At 36.6% G+C, this 10,746-nt stretch overlaps 1 protein-coding gene across 1 annotated transcript; it reads left to right on the top strand.

Moving 5' to 3' along the window:
• The first annotated feature begins 4,521 nt into the window (after positions 1 to 4,521).
• LOC116160551 lies at positions 4,522 to 9,432 on the top strand. The gene is made up of 2 exons (XM_031473775.1): positions 4,522 to 5,623; positions 9,070 to 9,432. The coding sequence occupies exons 1-2, from the start codon at positions 4,886 to 4,888 to the stop codon at positions 9,091 to 9,093; spliced, it is 762 nt and encodes a 253-aa protein (XP_031329635.1). The 5' UTR covers positions 4,522 to 4,885; the 3' UTR covers positions 9,094 to 9,432.
• Positions 9,433 to 10,746: the final 1,314 nt, after the last annotated feature.

The following is a 10,746-nucleotide window of genomic DNA, read 5'->3' as shown; positions in this document are numbered from 1 at the left end:
TAGGTACAATGGCGTCATACAAGAGATGTGAACAACCGACTGAAGTAATAATGGTGACTGACTCAAGTCGCACAATATTGAGTCTATTTGCACAATCTGGTGTTAATCTAACGAAGAATCCGTGTATTCTTTACACTGACGAAAAAAATTACACCACATTGAGTACTTTTACAAGTTACGGTGTAAGTCTTTAGAAATTCTACACAATTGCGTTTTACCAATCGTCTCATAGTAAGAAGGTGTAAATCTTACCAGATTTCGTGTAGACGAAAACAACATACACTTTGCATTTTCACCTTTACCTACACCGAAAAACTTTTAACAGTGTATATGCAAAATTACATGAGGCCGCAAGCAATACAAGTTATTCCGTTTAACATTTACACTTCATATAAAACTCAGAAAATTAACCACCACCGTTAGATTGATACTAAATTTTGGTCACATGGCGTCTTTCTAAGAAGACTAACTTTCCATTTCACTGCCGTGGTTCAACAAGAGATGAAAAGAATTTACCTAGGAATTTACCTTATTTTCAAATTGTGAGGATTATTTACTCATCTGTCACTTATATGCCCGGTTTCACAAACGATGATTAACGTTAAGTATTAATATTATGGGAAGCAAAGGAGCGTATAATCAAAGGTCATTCATTCATTCTAATATTTTTAATCATTGATTAACCTTAATCATCATTCGTGAAACCGAGCAATAGTGACTGATGAAGGAAAATCATTTGTTTTAGTGGGTTTAATTCACATCGTGTAATTTCAATTTTTATGGTGGTGACCACCCCTCTTACTGGCATAAAATGAAAGAATCGTTTATAGTAAATATGGTTACTCTTTCTGCTATCTCTGTGAACTTAAGCAAAAATTCAATTGACAATTAATGTGGTCTTAATTGGCAGGGTGTGATACCGGTTCTCCCCTCTAAATTTAATTATTGGACGATATCTGAAATTTTTAAGGCAATCTCACAGATATGTAACTTGGATAGCTGCCTATTGAGCATATATTATGCAAATAAAAAATTACAGCTAATAAAGACAAAGAAGGAGCCGATTTGAACGCGTTCGATAGAATTCCCACTTTATTGCATCCGATCTGGAATGGTTCCCTTTAATAATACGAACATCCACAATATTATGGTATTACCGCTCTTCATTACCTCCCATTTGCATCAATTCCACGTGCGCTGTCGGTTTACCAAACTTTATCGTTCGCGCTTTAGAATAGCTTAAAGATCCTTTAGAAATTAATGAACTTTCGACGGTTTCCCAGTTGCGCAAGGACCCAAAACTTTTTATACAGTAGCAAAAATGTGTCATATTTGATGTTCACATTTCCATAGCGCAAACATCCCATAGACATCGTCAATCTACATCCTTGTTGATTGTTTTAGATTAGGCCTCGGATTAGGCATTTTTTAAAACCACTCGTTACAGATTGACATTAAACATTAACTTTTAATTATATCAAAGGCAGTAACGATACACCAATCAATAGTCACTTAACGAACCAGTGAAATGTATCCATTTGGGGTTGGCCGGCGCTTCATTAAACACGAATGTTCAATGTCAATGTCGATGGACGTATAGCAGTGACATTATTGTAACAGAGGATTAAAGTATAATGACGGAGAATATGTAATTTTACCCACTCACCAATGTACCTATTATGTCGATACTGTGAAAAGAAAAATACAGAGTTTTACGAAGTGGGTGCGCCAAGGGCCAGGGGGTGCGCAATAACTACTTGGAGTAGTTCAAAATAAATAAATGAAAGAATTGCAGACTGGAAAATTATAGTGACAGAAGATGCAAAGCGACACAAATTTGATGAGGCAGGGTGCGACTCAACATATAAGAAAGAGCCGTTGAGGAAACTGAGCGAACCAGAGGGGATATTGAAAATTTGCTGCCGTCATATTCCGTTGCATTTTTTCAGAGCCGTCCTTAGCAAATGCGAGGCCTGGAGCGAAACATTTTTGCGGGGCCTTTTTTAACAGTGATTGTCGAGGGGGGTATAGAATGCCCCTTGGGGAGGGGGGCCCGGGGGTCCTCCTCCGGAATTTTTTGCAAAATTATACATGCAAAGTCTTCGTTTTAAGCACTTTGAATGACTTGTCACGAAGCGACAGGGAGAGGAGCTTGCAAGAATGACTCTCTCACTGGCCAGCGCGAAGCTCGGGCTCCGTCACTTGTCACTCCTCCACCTCTATCAAACGATGTTTTGCATTTGCATTCTTTTATTCGCGACTAATGACGATCTCGTACGAATGAGGTTCGTAGGTTTTTTAATTAATCAATAATTATCTTTGCTTTGTAGCTCAGTGCTAGAGCGTTGGGCTACAAAACCGGAAGTCGGGTGTTCGAACCTGGGCTGATGTAGGAATTTTTCATCTGTGGCAGAAATGGGAATTTCCTTAGATCAGTTTCGAGAATCCTACCGGCTACTCCGAATTAGGCTTTCCTGCAGTTTTCCTAATTCGTAAGGTAAATACCGGAGTATTATAGAACAACTAAAACCTTCTGCAGGGGCACCTCTAAAAAAGCTATTATGCAGATCACTTTGTAATTGGGCGTAAGCCTGTTGAGGGCCTAGAACAAGAGGGACAATAAACAAATATATTGCGCCGGTAATCAGACCGATATTTTATATAATTATTATATTATATATTTATACTTATATTAAAACATTATTAGATTATTTTCATTCGAGCAAAATTTTTATTTATTTTTTGGCGAGAGTAAGCTGCGAGGCCTTTTTCAGCGCGAGGCCTGGAGCGACCGCTCCACTCGCTCCACCCTAAGGCCGGTCGTACATTGGAAGCGACCAGACGGTCTGAGAGGTCCTGGTCCGGGTCTGAAGAAAACAAACACATGACGCACCGCCGCCCCTCCTACACTGCAGCCAATACACGTTCCGGGGAGGAGAGTCGGGTCTGAACTGGTCTGACCACAATCAAACAGGTTTGTTTTTTCTTCCAGTTGCATGGAAGCTTTGATGAAACCTAGCTGCATTGCAGGAGCGCCGCGTCTGGACTGTACTCCTACATTGGAGTCTGGCCACCAGACCCGACCCGACCAGGCCAGACCGTCTGGTCCGGAGAAATTCCGCTTCCAATGTGGGACCGGCCTAAGGACGGCTCTGCATTTTTTAGTTGCCGTTATTTTTAAACTGGGCTGGATTTCAACCCAATTTACTCTACTAATCCAACGCTTTATACCTATACATAATTATACAAACTTCCCATGCCAATGTCGTGATTCGAAATAGGAACCTTGTTTGCAGTAGTCAAGTTTTCCGGAAACTGATATACCTACAGGTGCACAAGGCCAGACTCTCAAAAGCTGCTGTAGTTATTTTTTGTTCCCGAATCTCAAAAAAACATTAAGGGAGACAACATTTAGGGACAATGACGAACTTATAGCAGCCGGTGAGGGCCATTTTGAGGAAAAACCAAACATATATTTTTTTCTCCAACCACCTGAATAAGACGCTATTTTGTGACAGTGTTCGGTACCTACGTAACATTGACGTTTTGCGGATTAATCGCTTTCACCATGGCAACTGTACAAAAAGTGGATACTTTTGGTCCTAGTACCAAAAAGAAATTGACCTTGAAAGTTGGCCAATTAAAAAATTACAATCACGGAGATATGTCACATTGACATCGTTTTACATTGCAGGTTGTAAAATATTTCTATACATACAAATAAAATATTTTTGCATATGCAATGCAAATAATGATGTTACCTATACGTATGTACATTGTACATGGATTGAAAATGATTTACGCTCGCTATTTTTATTTAAACCGTGTATAACTTAATTTACATATTCGGTGAACGTAATTTTAACACGTATACAACCCGTCGTCGCGCGTAACGCCATCTACTTCAGACCCATTGCACTATTATCTGTCATTTTGAATTCAAAAATTTCAAAAGTTTATTGCAATTAATTTTAATCAAAAAACTGTACCTATGGTAAGTTTTTTATTTCAATACAAAATATAACATTAATTGTGTATACAATAGAAATGACTGAAACTGATAGCGACATGGATTGCACTCCGCCAGAGATTTTAGAAACGGCAGAACATGCTACCTCAAGATTTGCTCCCTACAAAGTCGCGAGAGGTGAGAAGTAAGAACGAATAGGTTATAAGTTAACCTAAAAACTAGAGTGGCATGACACGTGAGGACAAGAAAGCAGAAGTTTTTATACTAGTGAAACTGTGACTGAATCTAAATTCGAATACAATTTGAAGTAAAGGGGGTTGGAGAAAAAATTTTATGTTTTATTCGTACAAAAAATGCGTTTTCGGGACTCGGAAGGTTGCTGGACTCCGCTGACGCGTCGTCCAGCAACTATCTTCCTCGTCCCGAAAACTGACATTTTTTGTACTAATGAAACTGTTATGACTTAACCCTAAGTATGTTACGCCACTGATTTATGTTAAAGTAGAGATTGGATAAAATGAAGCGACATCTACCTTCTTCTTCGATCGACCTTCACACGAGTAAGATGTTTCTATCGTTGTAATATTTGTTTATTTTAATATAAGATAAATATTGTCTACATTTACTTAATTGGGTGTTTACAAACACAACAAATTGGCGACGAGGATAAAAGAAGAAAGCATGGGGTAATTTACTCGTACATTACTACGCGACTACACGTGCTTGTTCTCATTCCGAATACAAAATGGACGAACAGCAAAAACAAACATCTACATTACATTTTATACATACAGTGTTTTCTATTGAAAATTACGATACAACGAAGCAGTTCGACAGGTGGCTGATGAGGTTGGAAAGCGCCTTTACAATATTTGGGGTGCAGAAGACAAGAAAAGTAGCTATTTCTTACACTACATGGGTCCGGAAGCCTACGATGTACTCTGCGACAAAATCTCGCCTGAGTTACCAAATACGAAGACGTACGTTGAATTGGTGGATACTATGAAGTCCCACTTCAACCCGGAACCACTAGAGATAGCAGAAAACTTCAGATTCTTGCAAAGGAAACAACACGAAGGAGAGAAGGTCAAAGATTACTTAACGGCATTACAGAAATTGGCAATTACATGCAATTTTGGTCAGTACTTGAAGAAAGCTCTACGGAATAAATTTGTTTTTGGATTACGAGCCCAAAATATTCAATCAAGGTTATTAGAAGTAAAAGATGTGACGATTGAAAAAGCCATTGAAGTAGCAATTAGCATGGAGACGTCACACCGGGACGCAGCCCAACTACACAATGCAAGTGGCAGTGTTAACCAGATTACATACAAAAACAAAAGACTTAATAACACTAGTAAAAATCAAAGTACAACTACTAATACAAATGTTACCAACAAACCAATTGTATGTTTTAGGTGTGGCATTAATAATCATACAGCAAACAAATGCATGAAGAAAAATTTACATTGTACAAGTTGTAACGCAAAGGGGCACGTGAGTAAAGTTTGTTTGAAAAATAAGGCTAATGCAAATCAGGTGGAAGAAATACTTTCCATTAACACCGAACATATCAATTACAGAGAGAAATTCGCAGTAACTTTGAAATTAAACGACGTACTGATGGAATTCGAAGTTGACAGTGGAGCGGCTGTAAGTATTATTAGCAGGAATTTGTTTCAAAAATTCTTTCCAAATTTAAAACTGCAAACTACAAACTTAAAGTTAATTACATATTGCAAAAATGAATTAGAGGTAATGGGGTATGCAGAAATAACGGTTACCTACAAGAATATCACAAAAACATTAAATTTGTACATTATAAATCTTGATCGCAAACCACTACTAGGTAGAGAGTGGATTCGTCAGTTAGCCATTGATTTTGTTGATGTGTCTCAGGTTACAAACTCTCAAATAAGTCCTAATCCTTTAGCTTTGGAGAATATTATGAATAAATACCATACAGTATTTGATGAGAAAATAGGCAAAATTTTAGGATTACAAGCAACCCTTAAATTTAAAGATAACATTACACCTTTCTTTTTTAAACCACGAAAAGTACCATATACATTATTACCAAAAGTAGAAAAGGAACTGGAATTCCTTGAAAGTGAGGGAGTTTTAACAAAGATTTGATTTTTCGGAATATGCAACTCCAATCGTACCGGTTGTTAAAGCAAACGGAAAAATCCGTATACCTATGTGGGGATTTCAAAACGGACAATTGAAAATATTTTAAGAGGTATTGAAGGGGTTTCAGTGTTCTTAGATGACATTAAAATTACAGCGCCAAATGATCATGCACATTACAAACGTTTAGAGTCGGTAGTAGCCATATTAGCTAAACATAATATAAGGGTAAATTTATCAAAATGTGAATTTTTGAAGGATTCTATTGAATATTGTGGATTCACAATAGACAAACACGGGATCCATAAATCGAAACAAAAAATCGAGGCAATTCAAAATGCTAGGACTCCTAAAAATATTACAGAAGTAAGAGCCTTTCTTGGGTTAGTGAACTATTATGGCAGATTTTTACAAAATCCGAGCGCCACACTACATCCACTTTATAATTTACTGAAAGTTGGAGTCTCTTTTCATTGGAGTAAAGAATGTGCAAAGGCATTTGAACTCATTAAAAAAGAAATTCAATCGCCTAGGGTATTAGCACACTTCGACCCAAAATTGCCGTTGATTTTAGCGACCGATGCTAGCCCATATGCAGTGGGTGTTGTACTTTCGCATGCGTATGCAGATGGAACAGAATGACCAATATGTTTTGCTTCACAAACGCTTACAGCAGTGCAACAGAAATATGCACAAATCGATAAAGAAGCATATAGCATTATATTATATTTGGTATAAAAAATTTTATTGTTATTTATGTGGCAGGCCATTTATTCTTTACACAGATCATAAGCCGTTAGTACACATATTTTCAGAATCCAAAAGTTTACCACTGTTAACGGCTACTCGAATGCAACATTACGCATTCTTTTTGCAAAGTTTTCAATATACAATTAAGTACAAACGAACGGATCAACATGCAAATGCAGATGCGATGTCTCGATTACCGGGATTTGCAACAAATGCATATTTGCACGATGAACTGGATTTATTTGAAATACATCAAATTGAAATCCTGCCCATAACACTTAAAGAATTACAGACCGAAACTGCTAAAGATATTACACTGTCAAAATTATTGGTAGGATTACAGTTAGGTCACAACATACAGATGCAGGATAGATTTGGTATTAATCAAACCGAATTTTCGTTACAAAACGGCTGCATATTTAAACAACAGCAAGCAGTTGTTCCCAAAACCTTGCAGTCTAAAATTCTGCAGGAACTTCATACTACACATTTTGGAATAGCAAAAACAAAAGCACTAGCTAGAAGCTATGTTTGGTGGCCAGGTATTACAACAGATTTGGAAAATTTAGTTAAAAATTGTTATCAATGCAATTTATATAAAAACAATCCTTCAAAAGTGCCCTTGCATCCATGGGAACCAGCTCAGAAACCATTCGAAAGAGTTCATATAGATTTTGCTGGGCCTTTCTTAGGACATAATTATTTTATTTTAGTAGACGCTTATACGCGTTGGCCGGAGGTCCACATAGTTAAAAATTTAAAAATCCAAGAGACAATTAAATTGTGTAGAAAAATTTTCTCGAATTTTAGGTTACCAAAAGTACTTAGAAAAACTATTTTTTCTACAATCGATATCCAAAGTAGGCATTTGCGCTCGTATTTGACAACGCAAACGTCATCTTTTTCGAGGAATGTCACTTTGTCGCTTATAAGCGACAAAATAGAAAAAACGCTCGCTCTCCCAATTATTAACTATAAATCAAATATGCATTGCTCAGAGTATCCAATGACAACGAGTAAATGACATCTTTCATTTGGGCATAAGATTAAAATGATTTGAGTGAAAAATTTAAATTTTTGGAAATATGTTAACTGCTCGATTGTAGAAAAAACCTTGTGTGTAATTCGAGCGCAAATTGATTGTCGATTTCAAGAGATTGCCGCGCTCCTTCGTCGCGCGTCAACTGTCTCTTTCAATCGACAATATATCATTTTGCGCTCTTAATACACAAATAGCTATTATTCACAATCTACCTTGTAATATAACAAATTCCATATTTAATTGGATTAGGATACACTTCACTTCTTCCATAATTTTAATGGTAGGCTTTGCATATAAAAAATTGAAAAACTGTTGACATTTTCAGTTCCCTTTTGTGCAGGCGGTGCATTATTTTAAATAAAAATGTCATCAGATAGTGATTGTAGTGTTTTGGAAAGCACCCCACCTGAACTTAGAGCGGCTGCCGCAAAATTGTCAAGTAATTTGTTGCCGATAAAGAGTAAGTCCCGATATGAAAAAACATGTCAGTTACAAGAATTGGTGCGCTCAAAAAGGAGCAAAGAATTTTTATTCCGAAAACGTGGTATTGGCTTACTTTAGTGAAGTTGGGGAAAGTAAAAAACCTAGTACATTATGGTCAACATATTCCATGTTGAAAAGTACTCTTAACATTAAACATCAAGTTGACATCTCGAAGTTCGCTAAATTGATAGCATACTTGAAAAGGAAAAATGTTGGCTATGTCCCAAAAAAGTCATGTGTTTTTACAAAACAAAATATCGATGACTTTTTAAAAAATGCTGCAAATGACTTCCTGGCCCAGAAGGTTAATATCTTGCATTTTTACTTCTATGCGTATAATATTTTAGGTTGCATTAATCATTGGCATTTCTGGTGCCTGTAGAAGCGATGAATTGTTTAAGCTGAAAATATCCGATATTAGCATTTCTGATAAGATCGTTGTTGCCATACCTGATACTAAAACATACAAATCTCGAGCATTTGTAATCATGAATGCTAGTTGGATCGACATTGTTAAATAATATATAAATTTAAGGAAACACGTGAATAGTGAAAGGTTTTTCTTTCAAGTACGGCTTGGGAAAGTAGTCAATCAACCCTATGGCCATAACTCAATAGCCAAATTTCCCCAATTAATTGCTACCTATTTGCAATTGGAAGATCCAAAGGGTTTCACTGGACACTGTTTTCGCAGAACAGCTGCAACCTTGTTGGCTAATTCTGGAGGAGATGTTCTGCAACTAAAGAGATTGGGCGGATGGAAATCAAGTACTGTGGCTGAAGGTTATGTTGACAGCTCTTTAGATGGTCAAGTGAAAATCGCTGATATGTTGTCCACCAACAATTCGATTCCAATTCCTTGCAACAGCACTTCATACTCCCATATTGATCCATCAACTGCATCAGAAAACACAGAAGAAAACGTTTTAACTGTAAATGCTACAAATCCAGTTACAATGTTAACAAACACTAAAAGTCCTAAGAAAACTGTGTCTTACGCTTCAAATCAAGAATTTCAATTTTCTAATCAGAAATTGCAGCAAGGTTTGTCCTTAAATATTAGAGGCTATGATGATCAGGCAACATTTAATTTTCATTTTCATTACTCTAATTCCACCAACGACAATGAAAAACATTGAGCGAATTAGTTGCTAAACTTGAATTTATGCGGTTCAGTAAAATGTGTATAGTTATTATCAAAATAAAAAGTAGTTTGTTGTCGTTTTATTTAAATTGTCATCCAAATAAACGCAGAAGTACGAATGGAGACTACCTCAAGAGCAATCTACTTGAAAATCAATCGCAATCACAAAACACCAGCGTGAGCTTAATACTGAAATCAAGTCGGCATTGGCGTGCAGGTTGGGAAGTACTTTGCCGACCTCAAAAGGGGTTCGCAAAAGATGTCAAACAATTGCTCACTTCCAAACTTCAAAATAGTTGGCAATTGTAATAACATATATGATTCTGAATAATAGTATATTAAGATACAAGTGTATAATCAAGTCTTTAAAGCACGCGCAACGAGTTTAAGGGCACGACGCAAAGCGGAGTGCCTTTAACGTTGCAAGTGCTTTAAAGACCAATTATACACGTGTATCTTATAGTATTTTTTATTATACCTGCAGTATAATTTAAAAATAGGAAATACAATGAAATCATATTGACGTTATACTCGAATACATGTTTAATTAAGTGGGCTGGGTGTTCGAAATTTCACGATTGCCATGGAAATGTCACTTGACGTTTGCTTATAAAAATCGTCGTCTTTGTGAATAAAACGATTTCCGTTGAAAAAGATAATACACCGTCCATTAAATCGCTTGTTGTAAAATCTAAACAAACGTTGGTAGGTGTAAAATCCAAATCTAGTAAAGCCTATTATAAAGAATATGAAAAGTTGTTTCCATGGATGAAAAGGAAGTTACTTACGAATAAAGTCTTAAATGCATCGATAATGCTGGGATATATGAAGGAAATGCCAAAGGTATTTAAATCTCCTATCTTTTGGTGCATTAACTCAAAACTTCAAACAATGCTGCGATTAAAAGTGGAACAGATTTGGAAGCATACCCTAAATTACGCGCGTTTGTGAAACCTTCAACCAAAGGATAGGTACAAGCCAAAGAAATGTTCTGCATTTACAGAAAGCGACCTAAGAGGATCTTTTATTTCAGCCCCAGATGACAGTTTCAAAAGTCATACTTGAAGTATCGTTACTTAGCAACTTTAAAGCACGTGTGTTTTAAAGGCCTTTTTTCGCACGCATTTGAGTGTTTAAAACGGAGATTGTGATTCAGGTATAATAAAAGATATTATTGAAACGGTATTATATCTGTAAGTAGCGGAACTATAGGTACCTATAGCCCAC

Source organism: Photinus pyralis, unplaced genomic scaffold (genome assembly GCF_008802855.1).
Source record: "Photinus pyralis isolate 1611_PpyrPB1 unplaced genomic scaffold, Ppyr1.3 Ppyr1.4_LG1, whole genome shotgun sequence".
NCBI lineage: Eukaryota > Metazoa > Arthropoda > Insecta > Coleoptera > Lampyridae > Photinus > Photinus pyralis.
Note: the sequence above shows the minus strand (reverse complement) of the source record. Positions and strands in the feature narration are given on the sequence as shown.

Bases quoted from the DNA above. Each gene is read 5' to 3' on its own strand.
- LOC116160551 (XM_031473775.1), top strand. From the start codon at position 4,886: ATGGGTCCGGAAGCCTACGATGTACTCTGCGACAAAATCTCGCCTGAG. The intron at 5,624-9,069 runs GTAAGTATTATT...CTGTTTTCGCAG, and splicing joins AAGTTGACAGTGGAGCGGCT to AACAGCTGCAACCTTGTTGG.